The sequence below is a fragment of the Ranitomeya imitator genome, chromosome 3, assembly GCF_032444005.1.
Source record: "Ranitomeya imitator isolate aRanImi1 chromosome 3, aRanImi1.pri, whole genome shotgun sequence".
Classification (NCBI taxonomy): Eukaryota; Metazoa; Chordata; class Amphibia; order Anura; family Dendrobatidae; genus Ranitomeya; species Ranitomeya imitator.
The window spans coordinates 539,901,042-539,925,573 of record NC_091284.1 but is presented as its reverse complement, the minus strand read 5'-3'; the positions used below and the strand labels follow the sequence as shown (position 1 = coordinate 539,925,573).

The 24,532-nt window shown below is 39.5% G+C and overlaps 1 protein-coding gene across 3 annotated transcripts in view; it reads left to right on the top strand.

Moving 5' to 3' along the window:
• OCA2 (OCA2 melanosomal transmembrane protein) overlaps positions 1-24,532 on the top strand; it is an 809,946-nt gene that overhangs the window by 543,688 nt on the left and 241,726 nt on the right. For all 3 annotated transcript variants that reach the window (XM_069757832.1, XM_069757833.1, XM_069757834.1), the window contains 3 exons: positions 8,303-8,456; positions 17,027-17,098; positions 21,166-21,231. In XM_069757832.1, coding sequence (XP_069613933.1) covers positions 8,303-8,456; positions 17,027-17,098; positions 21,166-21,231 — 292 coding nt within the window. The remainder of the gene's footprint in view (positions 1-8,302; positions 8,457-17,026; positions 17,099-21,165; positions 21,232-24,532) is intronic.

The following is a 24,532-nucleotide window of genomic DNA, read 5'->3' as shown; positions in this document are numbered from 1 at the left end:
TTTTTTTTTTTTTTTTTTTTTTAAGTATGTACAGATATTCATTATGCAAACTAGGGGTCACGTCAGTGCGGGATCAGTGACCTGCCAGTAGTCTGCATTATGAATATCTAATCAGAGCACTACATAAAGACCCCATCTCCAGGCCCACCCTGGGACATGAGCATATCATTAACTAAAAATTGAAACGAAAGATTAAAGAACAACCATAAGACGGATTTCATCAAGCAATGTAACGTTACTCCTTGCGGAGAGTGACATGTCACTCTCCGCAAGGAGAAACGTTACTACTTGGGTCACGGTCAGACGCCTCTCACACAGCCAAACCAAATCTCACACTTGGCACTGACGAGGGGCAGTACCCGAAAACACTGGCTGCAAATTGAGATTCTGGTTTGGCTTTTATCCTACGTCATGTGAAAAAGCTCGTTAAAGGGTCGACATTAACTGTTAGGATTGCTACCTCCAATAGGTGGCACTAGAGTTCTAGTCCCCTTCCTCTCTGAAGAGACTATTTGCATATGAACCAAGGTATAATTTCAATCAGCAAAACCGACCTGAGACTGTCTGTAGGTCACTGGGCACAATCCTGCTGACAGGTTCCCTTTAATAGCTCGATATCAATGGAAACCAATTCTGTAACTACAAGCCAGTCAGTAACTTAAAGGGGCTAAGAACTAATTGATGTAGATTATAACTTTTTTTCTTTAACCTCTGCTTTAAAAAATGTTGACGTGTTTTACCTATTATATCATATCAGGAACACAGATATTAAGCTGTGATCCAAGAAGTGCCACTGAAATACATTTTTTTATATAAAACCAAATCCTTTATTTAACACTTAAAATACAAAACACATATATATAAACATAAACAAGATGCCTCAAAAACAACCCATATTGCGGTCAGCAAACATAAGGATACTAGAGCCTGGTAAATATAATTTAAGTGTGGAAATTAATCATGTAATCAGTCTGTAAACCTCTGAAAGACTATGAATATGTTAGAGCCATCACTAAATAAAGGCCGTATGGGCCAAAACCACACTATGTATCACACTACTGGAGGCTAGAGCAATAATAACCGCTTCTATGTGCAACACCTCTGGTCTAAGCCGTATGGCTATAATGTAATAAGCGGTATGTCCCGTCTCCCATACATATTACCTGCTCCGTGCCTTCTCCTAAAATGCTCTGCGCAGTGGCGTGCTGTGTCCGCAAAACCCCGACGCGCGTTTCGCGTGATGCTTCTTCCTGGGGGTGTGTCTAAGGCGATGGGACTCACAGGTTATAAATGATCAGTGTCCAATCAAAAGTATAGTGGGCGGAGGTTTCTATTGTAAACACATATTCGTATCCGCCCTTGAAACCTAACCATGTCCGCTCTCAACATCCCAAATTACCTACAATTTATAGCAATGGGGCAACGATGATCACAGACCATAACAAGATCTAATGCTTTGAAGGGAATTATAAAGAGATCACATCCCATATGTCGAGACCAATCGTGTTACTCAAGACAGAGGCGTGACTTCTCATACGTCACGTCCTCTCCGCCCCACCAGCCAATCACTCCGCTACCATGACGACCAAAGTACATACACGGTGGCAAAGTACAGACTCATTCAGTAAGTATACACCTGACAGAAGACAAGCAATGGTCAGACACTATAACCAAATCCAACCATTCTAATAATTACGCGATGGAACCAGATTAGGTATAACCAAATATATAGTATGTCGCCCAAGACAAAGGTGGAGCTACTCAGACGTCATAGTCACCGCCCCCTAATCACTCCAAACCGCTGCCATAGTAACTAGCACACATTCATACGGGACATAAACGGAGCTACTCATAATTTACATGATCACCGCCCCACAACCAACCAAAACGCTGCCATAGGCTATCATATATTAAACCCAGGCAGAGGCCCACAACCCAAACAAGTCGCTACCATAGTAACCAACACACATTCATGGAACAATCCCAAAATGTCAGATGTAGCGGGCAATGTGCCAGACTGGTACTCTGTCAGGTAAGTGGAAATGCTGCACACACATAATAACATTCTACCAACCTTTTTTGAATAATTCCATCTCTGAAAGCTTCTTCCAGGATCATACATAATTCATCTTGGAATGTTTTGATAGGATTTGTGGTCATTTTTTTATAACATTCTTTATTGTCCAATAATTTGTATGCCTGCTTTTCATAGAGCTCATGTGGCCACACGACAAGGTTTCCACCTTTGTCGGCGGGTTTAAAGACCACATCATCCCACCCCTTTAATATATCCAAGGCTTCTCTATCAGAATGGGATATGTTAGACTGTCCAAACCCCACCTTAGACAGTTCCTCCAGATCTTTGGCCACCATCTAGTATGGTATATATTATGAATATATGTGCTTTTCTCAATAATGGTTGGATGTTCTTATTTGTGTATAAGGTTTGTAGTCTTGTGATGTGGTGGTTTCAATATTTGGGTATATTAGTGGTCTTATTACTACTATTTCTTTCTTCTCTTCCTGACAGGCTGTTAGTTTATAGCTTTTTATTAGCCTTAGTGGTATAGGAAATTAGGCCCTAGGCTGTGTGTTTTAGTATAACGTCTGTATGATATATTAATGTCTGACTATATAGAGTTCGGTTATTAGTGCCCTCCTGGTTATGTTAGGTTATTGAGATTGTGAGACAGCCGATATGAATGTTATTATGTGTGTGCAGCATTTCCACTTACCTGACAGAGTACCAGTCTGGCACATTGCCCGCTACATCTGACATTTTGGGATTGTTCCATGAATGTGTGTTGGTTACTATGGTAGCGACTTGTTTGGGTTGTGGGCCTCTGCCTGGGTTTAATATATGATAGCCTATGGCAGCGTTTTGGTTGGTTGTGGGGCGGTGATCATGTAAATTATGAGTAGCTCCGTTTATGTCCCGTATGAATGTGTGCTAGTTACTATGGCAGCGGTTTGGAGTGAATAGGGGGCGGTGACTATGACGTCTGAGTAGCTCCACCTTTGTCTTGGGCGACATACTATATATTTGGTTATACCTAATCTGGTTCCATCGCGTAATTATTAGAATGGTTGGATTTGGTTATAGTGTCTGACCATTGCTTGTCTTCTGTCAGGTGTATACTTACTGAATGAGTCTGTACTTTGCCTCCGTGTATGTACTTTGGTCATCATGGTAGCGGAGTGATTGGCTGGTGGGGCGGAGAGGACGTGACGTATGAGAAGTCACGCCTCTGTCTTGAGTAACACGATTGGTCTCGACATATGGGATGTGATCTCTTTATAATTCCCTTCAAAGCATTAGATCTTGTTATGGTCTGTGATCATCGTTGCCCCATTGCTATAAATTGTAGGTAATTTGGGATGTTGAGAGCGGACATGGTTAGGTTTCAAGGGCGGATGCGAATGTGTTTACAATAGAAACCTCCGCCCACTATACTTTTGATTGGACACTGATCATTTATAACCTGTGAGTCCCATCGCCTTAGACACACCCCCAGGAAGAAGCATCACGCGAAACGCGCGTCGGGGTTTTGCGGACACAGCACGCCACTGCGCAGAGCATTTTAGGAGAAGGCACGGAGCAGGTAATATGTATGGGAGACGGGACATACCGCTTATTACATTATAGCCATACGGCTTAGACCAGAGGTGTTGCACATAGAAGCGGTTATTATTGCTCTAGCCTCCAGTAGTGTGATACATAGTGTGGTTTTGGCCCATACGGCCTTTATTTAGTGATGGCTCTAACATATTCATAGTCTTTCAGAGGTTTACAGACTGATTACATGATTAATTTCCACACTTAAATTATATTTACCAGGCTCTAGTATCCTTATGTTTGCTGACCGCAATATGGGTTGTTTTTTGAGGCATCTTGTTTATGTTTATATATATATGTGTGTTTTGTATTTTAAGTGTTAAATAAAAGGATTTGGTTTTATATAAAAAAATGTATTTCAGTGGCACTTCTTGGATCACAGCTTAATATCTGTGTTCCTGATATGATATAACTGTTATATGAGGTGTTGCCCACTCCCCAGTAGGGGTTATGGGCTTGGGCATTATGCTTACAATTGGTGTTTTACCTATTACTGATAAAAGGAACTATTACAGTGCATCTACAACCCCTGGAAAAAAATATGTAATCTCCGGCCTTGGAGGATGTTCATTCAGTTGTTTAATTTTGTAGAAGAAAAGCAGATCACAGACATGGCACAAAACTAAAGTAATTTCAAATGGCAACTTTCTGGCTTTAAGAAACACTAAAAGAAATCATGAACAAAAAATGTTAGTCAGTAATGGTTACTTTTTTTAAACAAGCATAGGGAAAAAATTATGGAATCATGAAAAACAAGCAAAAAACACTCCAACACATCACTAGTATTTTGTTGCACCACCTCTGGCTTTTATAACACCTTGCAGTCTCTGAGGCATGGACTTAATGAGTGTCAAATAGTACTTTTCATCAATCTGGCTCCAACTTTCTCTGATTGCTGTTGCCAGATCAGCTTTGCAGGTTGGAGCCTTGTCATGGACCATTTTCTTCAACTTCCATGAAAGATTTTCAATTGGATTGAGATCCGGACTATTTGCAGGCCATGACATTGACCTTATGTGTCTTTTTTCAAGGAATGTTTTCACAGTTTTTGCTCTATGGCAGGATGCATTATCATCTTGAAAAATGATTTAATCATCCCCAAACATCCTTTCAATTGATAGGATAAGAAAAGTGTCCAAAATATCAACGTAAACTTGTGCATTTATTGAAGACTAGCTAAAGAGCCCGGCATTGCCTGGGCATAGTAAATATCTGTGGTTAGTTATAGCACCTCACTTCTCTTATTTTCCCATTACGCCTCTCATTTTCTCCCTCACACCTCTCATTTTCCCCCTCACATCTCTCACTTTCTCCCTCACTCCTCTCATTCCCCCTAACACTTGTCATTTCAACCTCACATCTGTCATTTTCTGATCACTCCACTATTTTTCCTCACTCCTCTCATTTTGCACTCACACCTTTTCATTTTCACCTCACACCTCTCATTTTCACCTCATCACCTCAGTATATACATGTTTGTCATCTCCCTTATATATAGTATACATCTGTATGTCATCTCCTGTATATAGTATATACCTGTATGTCATCTCCCCTGTATATAGTATATACCTGCTGTGTCATCTCCCCTATATATAGTATATACCTGAATGTCATCTCCTTCTATATATAGTATATACCTGTATGTCATCTCCTCCTGTATATAGTATATACCTGTGTGTCATCTCCCCTGTATATAGTATATATCTGTGTCATCTCCTCCTGTATATAGTATATACCTGCATGTCATCTATATATAGCATATACCTGTATGTCATCTCCTCCTGTATATAGTATATACCTGTAGGTCATCTGCTCCTGTATATAGTATATACCTGTGTGTCATCTCCTCCTGTATATAGTATATACCTGTATGTCATCTCCTCCTGTATATATATGTACCTGTATGTCATCTCCTCCTCTATATAGTATATACCTGTGTGTCATCTCTCCTGTATATAGTATATACCTGTGTCATCTCCTCCTGTATTAGACCTCGTTCACACGTTATTTGCTCAGTATTTTTACCTCAGTATTTGTAAGCTAAATTGGCAGCCTGATAAATCCCCAGCCAACAGGAAGCCCTCCCCCTGGCAGTATATATTAGCTCACACATACACATAATAGACAGGTCATGTGACTGACAGCTGCCGTATTTCCTATATGGTACATTTGTTGTAGTTTGTCTGCTTATTAATCAGATTTTTATTTTTGAAGGATAATACCAGACTTGTGTTTGTTTTAGGGTGAGTTTCGTTTGTCAAGTTGTGTGTGTTGAGTTGCGTGTGGCAACATGCATGCAGCGACTTTTGTGAGATGAGTTTTGTGTGGCAACATGCGTGTAGAAACTTTTTGTGTGTCGAGTTGCATGTGACAGGTTAGTGTAGCAAGTTGTGTGCAGCAAGTTTTGCGCATGGCGAGTTTTGCGCGTGGCGAGTTTTATGTGTGGTGCCTTTTGAGTATGTGCAAGTTTTGTGTGAGGCAACTTTTGCATGTGTTGCAACTTTTGTGCAAGTGGCAATTTTTCCGCGTGTGCAAGTTTTGCGTGTGGCGAGTTTTCCATGAGGTGAGTTTTGCACTTGTGGCGAGTTTTGCAAGAGCCTAGTTTTTGCATGTGGCGAGTTCTGCGCGTGGCGAGTTTTGAACGGCGACTTTTGTGTTTCGACTTTTATGTGGCGAGGTTGGTGTATTTGTGGTGAAATGTGTGCTGAGGGTAATACTGTATGTGTTCAAGCACGTGGTAGTGTGTGGCGCCTTTTGTGTGTGTGTTCATATCCCCGTTTGTGGTGAGTATCCCATGTCGGGGCCCCACCTTAGCAACTGTACGGTATATACTCTTTGGCGCCATCGCTCTCATTCTTTAAGTCCCCCTTGTTCACATCTGGCAGCTGTCAATTTGCCTCCTACACTTTTCCTTTCATTTTTCCCATTATGTAGATAGGGGCAAAATTGTTTGGTGAATTGGAAAGCGCGGGGTTAAAATTTCCCCTCACAACATAGCCTATGACGCTCTCGGGGTCCAGACGTGTGACTGTGCAAAATTTTGTGGTTGTAACTGTGACGCCTCCAACACTTTTCCTTTCACTTTTTCCCCATTATGTAGATAGGGGCAAAATTGTTTGGTGAATTGGAAAGAACGGGGTTAAAATTTCACCTCACAACATAGCCTTGGACGCTCTCAGGGTCCAGACGTGTGACTGTGCAAAATTTTGTGGCTGTAGCTGCGACGCCTCCAACACTTTTCCTTTCACTTTTTTCCCCATTATGTAGATAGGGGCAAAATTGTTTGGTGAACTGGAACGCGCGGGGTTAAAATTTCGCCTCACAACATAGCCTATGACGCTCTCAGGGTCCAGACGTGTGACTGTGCAAAATTTTGTGGCTGTAGCTGCGACGGTGCAGATGCCAATCCCGGACACACACACACACACACACACACACACACACATACACACACATTCAGCTTTATATATTAGATGTAATGACAGCCATCTCCCCAGTGCCTTTACCTGACATGCAGCCCCATATCATCAATGACTGTGGAAATTTGCATGTTCTCTTCAGGCAGTCATCTCTAAAAATCTCATTGGAACGGCACCAAACAAAAGTTCCAGCATCATCACCTTGCCCAATGCAGATTTGTGATTCATCACTGAATATGACATTTATCCAGTCATCCACAGTCCACGATTGCTTTTCCTTAGCACATTGTAACCTTGTTATTTCGGTTTAGGTGTTAATGATGGCTTTCATTTAACTTTTCTGTATGTAAATCCCATTTCCTTTAGGCAGTTTCTTACAGTTCGTTCACAGACGTTGACTTCAGTTTCCACCCATTGGTTCCTCATTTGTTTTGTTGTGCATTTCCTGTTTTTGAGACATATTGCTTTAAGTTTCCGGTCTTGACGCTTTGATATCTTCCTTGGTCTTCCAGTATGTTTGCCTCTAACAACCTTCCCATGTTGTTTGTATTTGGTCCAGATTTTAGACACATTTTAGACTGTGAACAAGCAACATCTTTTGCAACATTGCATGATGATTTACCCTCTTTTAAGAGTTTGATAATGCTCTCCTTTGTTTCAATTGACATCTCTCGTGTTGAAGCCATGATTCATGTCAGTCCACTTGGTGCAACAGTTCTCCAAGGTGTGATCACTCCTTTTTAGATGCAGACTAACGATCAGATCAAATTTGATGCAGGTGTTAGTTTTGGTAATGAAGATTTACAAGGTGATACAATAATTTTTACCCTATGCTTGGTTAAAAAAAAGTAACCAATACTGACTACCACATTTTTTGTTCTTGATTTCTTTTAGTGTTTCTTAAAGCCAGAAAGTTGCCATTTGAAATGACGTTAGTTTTGTGCCATGTCTGTGATCTGCTTTTTTTTACAAAATTAAACAACTGAATGAACATCCTCCAAGGCCGGTGATTACAGTTTTTGCCAGGGGTTGTACAACTCCTATGCAGACTTGCGCAATGTCTACATGGTAAAAGTTTGTACTGTTACCATGGAGACACATTGGTTTGTATAAAAGCTGTAGACATTATAATCAATATCTATCGAATTCCCTCATTATTATGCCTTGTTAATAAAATTATAATGTGTGCAATCTATGAATAAATGATCTTACTGTTAAAACTAATTATGTATTCTTACTGGCTAATCCTGTGTATTTTGATTCCCAGTGAAACAATTTCAATAAATATTCAAGCATTTCTTCAAGAGACTCAACTCGTCCCACTGTCTGTAACTCATCAGTATCTTAGTGCGGGAATTGAGACCCAAGTAACGATTGCAGCCATTATCTTAGCTGGTGTTTATGTTTTAATCATATTTGAGGTGAGACCCATCAATAGACCAAACAGAATATTAGTATTGGTTATCACTTATTTTTTTTATTTTATTTTGAAGACCCTAAATCAAGACATAAGCGTTTTTATTTTGTATACTGCAATCTAACTTTGTGTTTTTGGACCTTTTTTGGCTTTTGTACCAAAGATTTATTGAACAAATATGGCAATAGTTTCCTTTATTCACACAATATCACAAAATCACCTTTGTCATTTATTTTTTGTAACATGACTGGGATATTGATGCACAAAAGTAGAATAGTGCCACTTTTGATTGTAACTTAAGTGAGAAGAAATGTGATACTATCAAGTCTGAACTGTGTTGATGTACTCAGGCACAGGGAGTTTTTACAGATCTGTACTATATAGCTGTAGGCACTAAATGTATAGTAATTCATACAGTGATATATCAGTACATTATCCACCCCTAGAAAAAAGTTCTTCAATTTACGAATTGAGCAATAAGACATGCAATAGAAAAAAAAAATACCTCCGTATGAAATCTGGGTCATGACACAGTGGTAACGTAGAATTTGTATGCAATAGTCATATTTTATCATTTCACTGGTTATGTAGTGGATTTCGAGCTTTGGAATAAGGCTTCTTTCACACATCAGTGTGTCTGGTGTGTGTGGTGACAAGTACCAGAGACACTTGTACACGTAGACCCATTCAAATGAATGGGTCTTTGCACATTAGTGTGTTTCCAGGGACTTGTGTTCGTGGGCATAATAAGCTGACAAGTCTGTTTTTTTAACAGCATCACTGGCCACAAAACATCGTGCACACGGATGACAGGGGAATGTCATCAGTGTGACATGTACTGGCTCCTGAGAAGCAGCGCTACAGTTTGTGCTGTTCTCCGGTGCTTGGTTTTGAAGAATGCTCTCATCATTCTCCCCTGCTCTGCCAGTGATCAGTGGGAGCAGGGTAGATTGAGAGTTGTATTCAACTGATAACAGCGACAGCAGGTGGTGGCTGATGGTACTATTAGAGAAAAAAAATGTAGTCAGCTTACCGGTCTTCAGAGAAATCCCCAGACCTGCCAACACCCAGCACGGATTCGGGTGAGCACCCACGCCAAATGGAGACAAGAGGAGAAATGATCCAGCTGAAGGCGGAGGCAGTTCAAATTTAGTGAGACTTTATTGGACAACTGAAACAATATAGCGTTCTTCAGAAAAATCTTTGCATAGCAAACACCTGGCACACAAGTAAGGACGATCAACGCGTTTCAACTATGAAGTCTTACTCATGATCAGGTTTATCAAGAATATATATATATATATATATATACATATATATATATATATATATATGTGTATATATATATATTTAAATATTTTTTCTCAAAAAAAGGCGTGGGGTACCTTACATTTTGACTATGAGCCTTGCTAAAGCAGACAGCTGGGGCTGGTATTTTCAGGCTGGTAAGGGGTCATGGATATTAAACCTCCAGCCTAAAAATAGCAGCCCACCGCTGCCCTGAAAAGGTACATCTATATAGATGTGCCAATTCTGGCACTTTGCTGGCCCTTTGTGCGGAGAAAATTGCATGGGAGCCCACGCCAATTTTTTCAGCGATTTAACCATTAAATTGCTGAAAGCTATTAAATTTAAGGGTTAAAGGCAATTTAAGGGTTAAATCGCTCCCGCACAATTTTCTCAGCCAGAGTAGTAAAGCCAGTGACTGAGGGCAGATATTAATAGCCTGGAGAGGGTCCACGGTTATTGGCCCCCCTGGCTAAAAACACCTGCACCCAGCCACCCCAGAAAAGGCATATCTGGAAGATGTGCCTATTCTGGCACTTGGCCACTCTCTTCCCACTCCCGTGTAGCGGTGGGATATGGGGTAATGAAGGGTTAATGTCACCTTGCTATTGTAAGGTGACATTAAGCCAGATTAATAATGGAGAGGCGTTAATTCTGACACCTATCCATTATTAATCCATTTGCATTAAATAGTTAAAAACACACACACACATTATTAAAAAGTATTTTAATGAAATAAAAACACAGGTTGTTTTAATATTTTATTGTACTGCCAATCCACCTGAAGACCCTTGCTCTGTAACAAATAAAAAATAATAAACCAACAATATACATACCTTCCGTAGATCTGTAACATCCCACGTTGTAAATCCATCTGAAGGGGTTAAAATATTTTATAGCCAGGAGCTCTGCTAATGCAGATGTGCCTTTTCTGGGGTGGCTGGGGGCAGGTGTTTTTAGCCAGGGGGGGCCAATAACCGTGGACCCTCTCCAGGCTATTAATATCTGCCCTCAGTCACTGGCTTTACTACTCTGGTGGAGAAAATTGCACGGGAGCCCACGCCAATTTTTTCCGCGATTTAACCCTTAAATTTAAGAGCTAGAGCGCCGAAATTTTGCATATACACACTACTAACATTAGTAGTGTGGAATATGCAAAAAAATGGGGATATGACATGGTTTACTGTATGTAAACCATGTCTCATATCATGTTGGGTTTTGGCAGGAGAAATGAAAAGCCGGTAATTGAATTATCAGCTTTCCTGCTATATCGCCCTGAAGGAAATATTAAAAAAAAGAAAAAAAACCCATAGACTTCCATTGGGTTTTGAGTTTCGGCCGATCCCCGACCCCGACTTTTCAATAGGATCGGCCGATTTCACTCGACCCGACTTTTGAGAAAGTCGGGTTTCGTGAAACCCAACTCGACCCTAAAAAACTAAAAGTCGCTCAACCCTACTGGTCAGATTAAAAAAAAAAAAAAAATGGCCCGGTCATTTAAGGGTTAAACTGTACCTACAGATTACCACTACAGTATATAATGCTGGTAAATGGCATTTTTGATGGTGACCGATTCCTTTTTAGAGAGAAATGGGTGATATTTTTGACAGATTGTGATTGGTTATATGCTATAAATGTCTGAATTATTATTATTTATTATTATTTTTTTTTTAAGTATGGCAGTGACAAAAAAGTAGCCAAAACAGAGCCCAGTCATTACCCCAATAGTGTTGCTGAAAAAGCAATCTGTCATAAAGTTTAAGCACCCCATCCATAGAGTTTATTTTCGCATATAGGCCAGTGAAAGATAAACTCATTGGTACCTTCATTTTATTGTCAACCTTTTGCCTAATTCTTTTGAAATTAACCTTTTTAGCGTTCTGCAACTGTTAAGTGCAGTGGGATGCAGAATGCACTTAACTAAACTCTCCCTCCTCAGGTTATTATTATTCTTGGTGCCTCCCTACCTGTTGATCGATGTACATTTGATGTCGGGTGATTTCCAGGGAATTGCACATAGGTTGAGATCAGTAGTCTTCTTGCTTTTGTGCACTAATTTGCCCATGAGGGCAAAAGGTTCAATTTACTGCTTCCCATGCACCTCAGAAAGCTGAGGTACTTGCCATCAGGAGTAGAGATGAGCGAATATTTCAATGTTCGGTTCGGTTAACAATTGCCAAATTAGCAATTTTCACAGAATAATTTGTAAAATATTCGCCAAACATAACCGAACGGCATTCATGTCAATGGGAGGCAAAAACAAACGCATGCACAACACCTTATAACGTCCTCAAATGCTGCCAAAACACATCAAATGAGGGACAGACACCAGTAAAATGGCCTCAATTCACTCACAGTACAAATTGTAGCATGGCACTGCAGCAACCAGCCAGGCATGAGGTATCTGGGTCTGGGACAGCATTTATAGCTTTCAATTGAATGTCACAGTAAGACTAGGTGGGTGAGGGATCGGTGAAGGCCTCCTGTGCTGAGATCCCTGATGCCAATTGCAACACCTCTTCCTGCTTTCATGCTGAGCCACACATTTAGGTGGCACAAATCAGTTTTGCAGACTACCATTGTCAGAAAAATTTAAGGATAGTAACACGGGTAGTTGAGTCCAAGGAAGTAGAGGCCTGACGGTCTCGGAGGCCTACTACTACAGGCAACAAGCATGAAGGAGACCCAACCAGGAGTGTTAATATTTCCAAAAATTATTGCCAGACACCACCAAAGTGGCATCAATTTCACCACAGTAGAAATAGTGTAATAGGGACCGACAGGTCTTCTACTGTGCACGATCCTCCAGATGGAAACCCAACCAGGAGTGTTCACATTTAAACAAATGAGGGCCTTACATCACAGAAGTGGCATAAATTTCATTAGAGTAGAAATAGTATATTTGTGACCGATACATCTTCCACTACAGCTAACCCAGCAGATGTAGACCAACCATGACTGTTCATATTTCCACAAATTTGTGCTAACATCAGCACAGCAGGCACAGAAACCACACTAAAGTATATCACAGAGTGCAATTATGTGACCTTTATGCATAACACTAAAAAATGCAATATCACCTAGTCTGTACAGTCTGTGATTGGGGTGCAAAAGTACTAGGAGATCAATGACTTGTTCATCTTAATGAAAGTTAGGCGGTCTACATTTTCAGGGGACAGCCAGCTGTGCTTATCCATCAGGACGCCACCAGCAGACTGAAGACATGTTCTAAGTGAACGTTGGCTGGCAGGCATGATAAAACCTTCCTAGGTATGTGAGGTGAGCTCAGGCCACTCATTCATTTTGGAAGAATAAAATGTGAAAGGGTCCAAACCCTTCCTGAGGGTATTCATATTCTCTTCAAGATACTCCTGCACCATCTTCTCCATTTGTTTACCATATGTAAGACTTGGACTCTGTTGTGCTGGTGCATGAGCTATTATAAGAAAAAAAAGTATCAAAAGACTCAAATTGCTTCTTCCGCTTACACCACTGCTGCTGCTAATACTTTGGCATTGACAAATTGACACTGCCTTCCATGGATGCAGATTCAATGGAGAAGCCATTGATCAAACTCAGCCTGGAGAGCTATCCACAACTCTTCAGCTGCATGACTGCGATCTCCAAGGCAAATCGATTTTTGCACTGCCTGATTGCAATGAGCCCTGGCTGTGCAGTATGGAGGTGGTGTGGATTTGCTCTGCACTGATGGAATGTGTGTCTCAATAAGGCAGAAGTTGAGGACGCAGGTGGAGGCTCTAGAGGAGATAGTGGAGGAGGCAGAAGCAATGGAGAAAGTGTTAAATGTAGAGGTTTGTACTGCAAGCCTTGGGAATTCCAAGAATTGTGGAGTAGCACCTGCCCCCACAGTGCCCAGTGAGTGAGATGTAATGCTCTAGGCCATGCTTACTCATCCAAGTGTCAGTAGTGAAATGCGCCCTGGCAGACAAAGATTTAGTCAAGGAACCGATGATGTCTGTGACATGCTGGTGTAGTGCAGGCACAGCTTTCTTAGAAAAGTAATGGCAACTGGGCAGATGGCACTGGGGGACTGCGACGTCCACCAGCTTTTGGAAACCATCTGTATCTACCAGGCATAAAAAGGCAGCATTTCCTTGGCCAACAGATTGGAGAAGGAGTTCAACCTTTTGCGTTTGTCATGCTTAGGAGGAAACAATCTTTTTTGTGACCACAACTGTTTAACCCTGGGTTGGCTGCAGTGCTGAGAGAGGGTGGAGTACGGTGAACCGAACAAACTGCTAGACCAGGAGAGAGGTGCAGGCAAAAATGTTACGGTGGATTAAGAAAGTTGTGTTGTGCTTGTTGTCTGAGATCGATCAAAAATGGCAGGCAGTCAGCATGTCTGGAGCAGGTAAATAACCTGAGGTTCTGCAGTCGAAGACCTGCATCACAAAAGTTGGCACAGTAACAGAGGAGGAGGAAGAAGCAGCAGATGCGATTGATGGGTGGCTGATGGTTTTTGAGGTACACTGGTTTGCATTTTTGTGCAGTCTGATTCCTAGAGTAACGCATGTTAATTGCACATGTGAAGGTTGAAACATGTAGTAGTCAAATTATTGCAGTTTTTACCTCTACTTAGTTTTTTTGCAAAGATGGCAGATTAAGTAAGTTGACTCATCCTTTGCAGTGTCAAAAAAAAGGCTCAGGCTAGGCAACCCTTGCCACCCCTGCAAGCTGCAGACCCGCGGACGGTGGTGCTCACAGCCACAGTTGTGGCTGAGGATGGATTGCTCATTCTCGTCATCTTTCTCCTCAGATGGCCTACTCAGCTGTGTGCCTCTGTTCATGCCAACTGGGATCTAACATCTCATCATCTTCATCATCCTCTGTGTTATCACATTCTTTGCCGTTGGAATCGCCCTCCTCCTCTTCCTGCCCTGACAGCACAGAACAGAATGCGTGAGCCTCAGATATGAGTCTCATCAGGATCACCCCCCAACCAGGGATTAACGTCTGATGACAAAGGTCAGGATGCTGTTCGGACCCTACTTGTCCTGCCCCAAATCCAAGCTTAAAAAATATTTGGGCATCAGTGAAGATTTCCTCCTCTTGACTCTGTGAAGATTTTGAGTACACTTCTGATGACCATGGCATAGAATATGTGAACAGCTCTTTAGACTCACCTATCTGTGATTCCGTACAGTCAGTTGCACAGTTAAAGATTTGAGACGCAGGGGAATTTGGGTGGCACCTCTGTGGACTGTACTGGTTGATGTTGATGTTGAGGTGGAGGAAGAGGAGGAGAGGTCACTTGAAGCTGCACTTGCCATCCACTTAAGCACATGCTCTTTCGGGGCCTCATCCACAAGGTGTACCGCTGTGCATCTTCTAAAGAAAGATAATGGAGCAGCCCGTCCAATAACAGAAGTTGTCATGTGATGTTGTTGGTTCACTAGTGCTTTCACTATCCTTACCATCTCCCCACCGTACACTTTGAACACCAAGCCTAATTCCCCTTCCACTACGGCCTCACTTTTTCCCAGTCATGTTGCTCAGATAGTGTGGTAGGAGCACAGTATTTGCAACCAACTATTAGATTTTAAACTTTGTACTACCTCTGCAAACAGCTGAATTTCAGCGGCAGTAAATTTCAAAGTGAAATACAGCGTGCTGTATCACGTTAGCCACAGAACAAAGAATTGTTTGAGTGTGGCTGATGTCTGTATGACAAAGAAGATATGCTACAAATAATTTGAAAATCAGATGACATTAGGAACACAATAATTTTTTGTGACCTCTGGATCAGGCCTGTATAACACACTAAGTGCTACAAACTATTTTAAAGCCAGGTCCCCTGCTGTATGACTTTTAGCAGCAGAAAAACATTTGAGTTATGTGTGTGAAATCTGCAGAAAGCTTAATTTCAACCCAACAAAATGACAAAGTGTGATACGACAGGTTGTCTAACTTTTTGCAACTGAAAAATTATAATTTGTTTTAATGTGCATTAGGTCTGCAGACAGTTTCATATCACCACAGCAGTAAATGACAAGGTGGGATACAGCAGGCTGTTTCACATTTAGCTAGTTAAAAAATATTATTTAGAGTGCTATACTTGTGCATGGAGCACAATAGAAGCCGTGCACAACACACTTGTAAATTTAACAGCCACATTGGACATTAGCTAGCTACACTATCTGACTGATATACAACCGCCTAGCTAACTAGCTAAAATCTTGCTGCTAATAGTGCCAGCATCAAGAGCAGCCTCTCTGCGTTGTTACAGTGTCGAAATGGCCCTAAACAAGATATCCGCTCTTTATATGGAGAGGGACATGTGATTTAAGCAGCCAATGACACAAGTTATGCTGTCAGGACATTGTGGATGTTTCATGCGCCCTGATTGACTAGCCGCAATGTGCACATATAGTTAAAAAAAAAAAGTTTACAAGAACGCCGCACCTGTGAGCTCTGCAAACCTTCTGCCATGATCAAACACATGCAAAATGCTCATGATACACCACCATTATCATTGCAAAAGTGCTGAAAATACTTTTGTTGCAGCACAAATATTTTCCTGCACTTATTACCAAATTGTTACTTATTTGCACTGATTTTAGAAAATTTTGCTTGTGTTTCCAATCACGAATCCAGTTGTGCCATATTCATGCCGAATTTTTTTGGCTATCGTTTTCCGAACAAATTCGCTCATCACTATTCAGGAGGACAAGTTAGAGCATAGCAGTTAGGGGACCAGTGGTCGCCACCTGTTGTCAGATATACATGATCTATCAATATAGCGCTGGAGATACCAAGAATGTTAATAAGCAGAGTTTCATTAAGTGCATTCTCCAGTCTACTGCAGACTGTTCATTATGTTACAGCTAAAAACACAGATTTTTGAAGATTCAGGCAAAAATTCCCATTGTAAAGAGATCAGTGAGTATATGTAGCGCAGTAAAAATAAATGATTTGGGGGATGATGGGGATAAACTTACTGACATGTTTTCCTATGATAAAATGTTACTCCTTTATATTCTTTAAAATGTGTTCTCCAATGCCAGAGCTTTGGCATGAATTTCTTTCATCCAGGGCAAAGATTCCATTTTCTGTCCAAAGTTTTCATCCAAAACTGTAGCAGAGGCACAGCGGTATACTGGCAGGATCCCCCACCCCACCCATGGCTACCCAAAACAGCACCACATGCCTCAGATTATCTGGTTTTACACATTATCTACTTAATTTTTCAATCAAATTAATCACTTTATTTCTCGCTGAGAAGAAATACCATATCTACAACTAAAACTATCTTTCTTTTTTTTGTAGATTGTCCATAGAACTCTTGCAGCTATGTTGGGATCCTTGGCAGCACTTGCAGCTTTGGCAGCAGTTGGTGATGTAAGTTGTTAAACTTAATTAATTTTCAGCAAACCGAAATGTATAACTTTAATAATGGCAACATTAAACATTCCAGAAGTTTTCATTGCCGGTGGTCTGAGTGCTGAAGTAGTCACTGTGTTATTATAATCGCCTATCGTGGTCTTCTTCAGGATCTGGTGCTATTCTGCTTGTCTTCTCAATGATGTCACCACTCTGCAGACTCTCTGGATCACACTACACTCTGCAAGAACCCAGAAGTGACCTATGCAATGTAAGTCTATGGAGCATCAGAACAAGGCTCCATAGACTTACAATGTAAGGGTATCGATCTATGTATTATCTATGTATCCATTTACCATCTATCTAATATCTATGTATTTATCTATTATCTTTCATCTATGTATTATCTATCATCTATGTATCTTTCTATGTATCTATCATTTATGTTCCCATCTATTATCTAATATCTATGTATTACTTATTCATCTATCTATCATGTATGTATCCATTGATCATGTATCTCTTTATCTATGTATTTATCATCTGTCTTTTTATCTATCATCTTTATATCGAGCATTAAAGAAGTTGTCCATGCTTGACATAAGTCTGCACCCATTCTATGTGACTATAGACGGGTTACTTGTGATAGCATGCAGTTGTGCACATTTTCAGGGTTCCCCAGTGCGAACTGGCGATGATGAGGCTGCATGCATGCAATTTGCATATTTGTGGTCACGAACCGTCTAGACATGCTATACTTCTCTCTCAATAGAAATGCAGAGAGCGGCTGCATACATTTATGCAGCAGAGACCACAAATATACAATTGCGTAATGTGTACATAGCAGCAGAAATAAAATGAACATTACATTATATTACCACAACTAACAGACTGAAAAAATGGCGAACTTAACACAACACTGCAAGGGTCGCAAAGTGACCTTACTCGCCTGCATCACGCTACAATGTAGCAGCAGCATAGAACCATGTTTGATAGCCTACACACATTACTCTAGATTCCTTCACAGTATTCCTATGTCTTGGGTAATGTAGGGGACATGTCATGGCTCTGTCACCACTGTGGATGTGATGTGAGGTAGATTATTGGTGCTGCTTTCTACAGATCAGAGGACACTGGGTCAATGAGTGGTCATTGCCCCAGTGCTGGAATGAATGATAGGTCGGGTCTGAGGCAGTAACCAACAGCCAACACTGGCTGACACTGAGATGGGGCAGGGGCTAGCTCTAGCTGTGAGCTCAGGAAAAAAAGCTCAGGAAGCTGCCTGGAGCGAGATCTAAATAAACTGGGTGCAGAAATGCAGTAAAAGTCAGGAAGAATGAAAGGTAAAAACAAACAAACACAAAATTATATATTACAATACAGTACATATTAGCTTTAAAAAAAAATTGTATATCGGGGTTGGTCAATCTCTGTAAGCTCTAAAGCTGGACGTGATGTGTGCACTTCAACCCCTTCATGACCAATGATGTATATTTAGTAGTGATGAGTGAATATACTCGTTACTCGAGATTTCTCGATCACGCTCGGGTGACCTCCGAGTATTTTTTAGTGCTCGGAGATTGTTTTTCTTGCCGCAGCTGAATGATTTACATTTGTTAGCCAGCATAAGTACATGTGGGGATTCACTAGCAACCAGGCAACCCCCACATGTACTTATGTTGGCTAATAGCTGTAAATCATTCAGCTGCAGCAAAAGAAGCTAAATCTCTGAGCACTAAAAAATACTCGGAGGACCCCCGAGCATGCTCGAGAAATCTCGAGTAATGAGTATATTCGCTCATCACTAATATTTACGTCATTGGTCATGTTCCTGCTGTTGATATGGGCTTTGGCACTCAGTCCACATATTTCTTGATTTAATCAGCCATCAAGTGCTGCAGGTTGATCGGCGATCGGACTATTGAACAAAGTTAAAAAGTAAAGAAAAAAAAAGTTTAAATCGTCCCCTTTTGTCCCATTTAAAACATTAAAAAAATGTAACATTCAACCTTGGTATCTGCATTCAGAAATGTCCAATTTATCAAAATATAGAGTAAAATAATCAGATCAGTAATTGGCTTAGTGAGAGAAGAAAATAAAAATTCAGGAATTACATTTTTTTGGGCCGCCGCAGCAAGAAAATTCAGTGAGGCAATCAAACCATTGCATGCACCCTAAAATGATATCAATAACAATTTCAGATCAACCTGCAAAAGAAGCTCTCACCCAGCCCCGAAAAATGGAAACCGTATGGATCTCAGAAAATGTCAACAAACTCAAAAATATTTTTCTTTCATACCAATTTCAGATTTTATTTTCATCACTTAAAAAAAAAAAAAATACGTATACATGTTTGGTATCAGTGTACTCATGCTGACCTGAGGAATTATATTGCCAAGTCAGTTTTACCATACAGTGAACATGGTTAATTTAGAAAAAAATGGTGGAATTGCACATTTTTTTTGCAATTTCAACGCACTTGCTATTTTTTTTACATGTTTTTCAGTACACTATATGGTAAAATCAATTGTGTCATTCAAAAGTACAACTCGTTCCACAAAAATCAAGCCCACACATGGCCATATTGATGGAATAATAAGTTACTGCAAAAAATGAAATTGAAAAACTGAGCAGGGCGAAGGAGTTAAATGAATATATTTATAGCTTAAATAAGAAGTATTTTATCAGACTTCCTATTCTAATGTCATTTTTAAATTGTAAAATTGACAGGATCATTTCTCTATATAAATATTCTTTGGAAGCTGCATTTTGGCATATAGCCCACGACACATTCATTTTAATGTTTCCTTAACTACATTTATATAGCTTGGCACTTTTAATCCATCAATCTGAGGACCTATTGCATAGGAGCAATAAAAGCAGCAGATGTTCTGCAATTTACCGCAATTATTAGGTCCAGCTTAAGTATTATACTTTTTATTGGAAAGATGATTCTTAATGACACTAGAAGAAAACTTTGCTTAACCACCACATTGTGTAAGTTTTCTCAAGCTTATAAAATGAGTACATATCACTGTTGGCTTCTTATTGATAGGGGCACATACTGTAGGCCTTCAATGTTTCTTCATTTTTGAGCTGCACTGTGAAAATCTGTCATGCTTTCAGTTCATATATTTCCTTTCTTGGTAGTTATCTCCAAAATGTGTTGGCTTTTTCATTTTCCTAAGGCGAGGGTCACACGGCTGTATTTTTTCTCATCCAAAAAAATCAGTCTAAGTATGCAAATTTCACTCGGATTACTCTCTGATCAGAGTTTCGTAAGAGTGTGATTGTAATGTGATCAGATTTTCTCGGTTGCGGAAAAGATGGAGAAAAAAGTTTTCCATCTGCCAGTCCATGAAAATTGGATCAAACTCAGATGTCATCCATTTGCAATCCAATTTTTTTTTTGACTGACCTATTGTCTTGTATGTCCGAGTGCAATCTGATTTATGGATGCTAACTGTGCATACTTCAATATCTTTTTTTTTTAAATTTTATTATTATTTTTCTTGGACAGACTCTGTCCAAAAATCGGACATGTGCATGGCCCTTTATAATAACCTTGGTCCGAGTGCGATCTGATGTTTTGTTGTATCGCACTTAGACCGAAAATGCGGTAGTCTGCCCGAGCCCAGAGAAGCGCCCACTGTCTTTTGATGCCAAGAGGTGAAGGTTCTCAGGTACTGGTTGTTTAACTTTTTAAATTTAGCTTGAAGCTTTCTTAGCAGTTACAGTACAAGTGATATACTGTACACATCTGTCTCTTGGCAATTGTTGAAATGGTCATTTTGAACCTCCAAAATTAAAATCAATGTTTGTTATATGGCGGTGGCACAAAATACAGGGTTCTTTTTAAAAAGATTAACGAGAAGGCATTTAGAGGAAGAAAGTCACAAATGAAATAATTAGGTTATATCAGTCCGTGAACAGACTGCATAGGAAAATGATGTTCATATAAATGTTAATTTCCTTTAATGCATATTTAAATAGTTGATTATTAAATGGAGTGTATATTTTGTTCAGCTAATCATTATATGGGTAATTAGCAGTTTTATTTAATATATTTTGTCCTCTAATTGTAGAGACCAAGCTTGGTGAAGGTAGTGGAGTGGATTGATTATGAAACGCTTGCACTTCTGTTTGGAATGGTAATTATTAATCTGTAATTTTTAAAAAGCTGATGTTGAAAGCAGCTTGTTTTCAATGATTGGTAATATTCCTGCTTCTTTCTATAAACTCTATAGTATCTAAAAGGGAGCTTCCTGATTACTACAACATAGCCATAATTAAGTCTTTTGCCATATTCGCACATGATTCACCAACTGACCGTAGGTTTCCTGACTTGAACTTGACAGCCCCATATATTCTTATGTTATGGTCAGTAGACCCACGGCCAGTCCTTTAGCCTCATACTGTATATGGTTATGTTATGGTCAGTAGATCCACGGCCAGTCGTTTAGCCTCAAACTGTATATGGTTATGTTATGCTCAGTAGATCCATGGCCATTCCTTGAATTGTGTGACTGTGACATTAGGTTAGAGCCATTTACAATAGTGTATATATATAGAATCTGAAGCATTGCAAAGCAAGTGAAAGCACATGGAGAGAATTTTGAAGATTTTGTTAAACACCATTCACCTGCATTGTTCTGAGATTTGTATTATTTTTCCAGATTTTTCAGTTGTATATTCTTCTAAAATCTTTACACTAAGCAAATCTGCTGCATGGTCATAAGGCCTAATAGTATATTACAGGCTATACAAACTATAGCTTAAAGACTAACTTAGAAAAATTACATTAGCTTAAATCTCATACTTTGTATAGCATTTTGAAGGTCATAGATATACTGCCTGTTTTTTTTGTGTAGGATTATGAAACAATGTATAAGGTCATAAAGTTCTGTACAAAAGCATTCAAAGTATAATTTGTGAAATTATAGCAGATTTAAAGTCATTACTCTGAAGCAGTATGACATTTTACAAGTTTAGTGATATTTCAGAAAAGGGTAAGATTTTATAATGATGCTTCCAAAACTAAAATTGTACTTAACAGTGGGAAATATCACTTTAAATATAGTGGAAGAGCAGCATGTGATTTATGACACCTGTACAGTTTTATCTGCGTTTAGTACTAAGGTATTTGACTTTTCGGTGTTAAAATTCCTATATAAATAAAATTTCAGCCAAAATGTAAAACTTGCTCTATTTTCCCAAACTGGAGCAGTAGCCCATGCCTAAAAATTATTTGATTTTCTCAGAGCGGCACAGAAAAGCTGCTGCGATTCAGAGTAAACTATACTTTAAAAGCCACCGAGCACTGAGATTGTGCTATAGACTAATAGGACAGGAAAATTTGCGGCAGCTGCCCCTCACCCACTGCTCTCTCTCTCTCTCTCTCTTTTTCGTCCCCGAACATTTAATTCCCGGAATTTCTCTACGACGGATCCGTCATTACACTGGATCCGTCGCACACATTTTTCCCTATTTTCATGACGTCCGTCTATACGCCATTTTGCTGCACCACGACAGACCCCAGAAAACGGAAGTGTGAAAGTAGCCTAAGGTAAATATGGCTACATCTGTACAACGGTAAAGCCACTGCTGCAGTCTTGTAGTGACTTCACCACTGCAGCATATAAACACTTATTGAAGAGCTGCACTGGATATGGAAGGATGAGTGCCTGCTCAGTTTGTTGTTTTATACCTCTGCTAGGTATATGGAAGATATAAATGAAAAAAAACCCTCTTAGAGTCATCCCTTTTGCATATGTTTTCTTTTGTATGCAATATTTATAGCAATGATATATTAATACATATTTTGTGATTGTGCATTTTGTGTGTCTCTCTGCACAGCAATATACAAAGGTTTTAGGAAGGTGTGTAAAAATGCTGCAAAGTAAGAATGCTTTCAAAAGTGGAAGTGTTAATATTTAATTACACAAGTATTCATAATTTAGGTTTATAATTTTTTTTTTTTAATTCCAATTAATGATTTATATGTTTTCTTACGCCCCGATTCCATAAACACTTTTATTTTTAACAACCATGTATGGATTTTACACAAAACAAGCGTGAAGTTACGTTCAAGTCTTTTATTATTGCCAAAAATGTACACATTGTTCTATAGAAACATTTATTGAACATTCATTCTGCAACTTAATTATCGTGCCTTTTCCTTTTCTGCTCAAAGCTTCTCTTTATACCTTTTCTCATGTTCCATCTTCCTTGGTATCGTCGTTCCATCTCCTTGATATCCTGCTGAAATATTTCTCCTTGCTCTTCGCTAACTGTACCAAGGTTTACAGGAATTGAGTCCAAATGGTAATGTAAAAAATGTAACTTCAAATTCATCAGACAACCCAAGGCTTTGAAACATTTCGGCACGTTCTCCACGATAGACTTAAATTTTGGATCTTTGTTAGCTTGAAATTTCTTCACAACTTTTTTAAAAGAATCCCAAGCCCTTTTGCTCAATATTTTCATTTTTGTTTCAAATTTGTCATTTTTCAAGAGCTTACAAATATCCGGACCAACAAAAATGCCTTTATTCAGTTTTGCATCAGACAGTCCTCGAAACTTGATACACAGGTACTTAAAAGTCTCTCCTTCATTCTGTAGAGCTTTCTCAAACTGCTTCATCAGTCCAAGCTTAATGTGGAGTGGATGCAGGAGAATTTTATTGTTTTCAGCTAATCTTTCCACAACTATTTTCTTGAATCCTGGTTGCAAAGATATTCTTATTGGCCAACCTTTTTGGCTCCATTGATGAGTCCTATCCCGGAGGTCCCATTCACACAAAAAGCATGGGTACTTCTGCCCAAGAAGCAAAGAGTAAACTTTCAGATCACCACATATTGACTATCCTTGATCTTTGTAGGTAATGTTTTTGAGACTAAAGCCTATATTCTCAAAGCTTTCCTTCAAGTCCACAGAATGCCCTACAGGTGCTGAAGTATACTTGCTGCCATTGTGCAGTAGCACAGCTTTCAGATTTTTTTTAATGAATCAATAAAGAGTCTCCACTTGCTCACACTGTACTCAATGTTAAATTTCTCCATCAGCCCAGGAACATAACTGCATTACACTAGCGCACAGTCTTGAGAAAAGTATGAAAGAAAATCCTTTTCTTTATTTCTGTACCATGAAAAAACATTTCTAACCAATTAAATTATTTCAAAATCAGCCACCAAAGGTTGCTCGAAGAGGTCTTAAGTATGGTGCAAGAAAAAACTAAGAGTTAGTGTTTGTGTAAAACTGTTTGTGATGGAATTTTTTTTGTTATTTTTACTTAAAAGTTTATAAAAATCACCTCTTTATTTTAATTAACAGTTTTACCATTGTAGACGTATGTTTTTATCAATTAACAAAAGGTCAAATCTAAATCAAATCCGCATTTGGTGTGGCCAGTGATTTGCCGTTAAAACCACATCCATGCTTCTAGATACACTT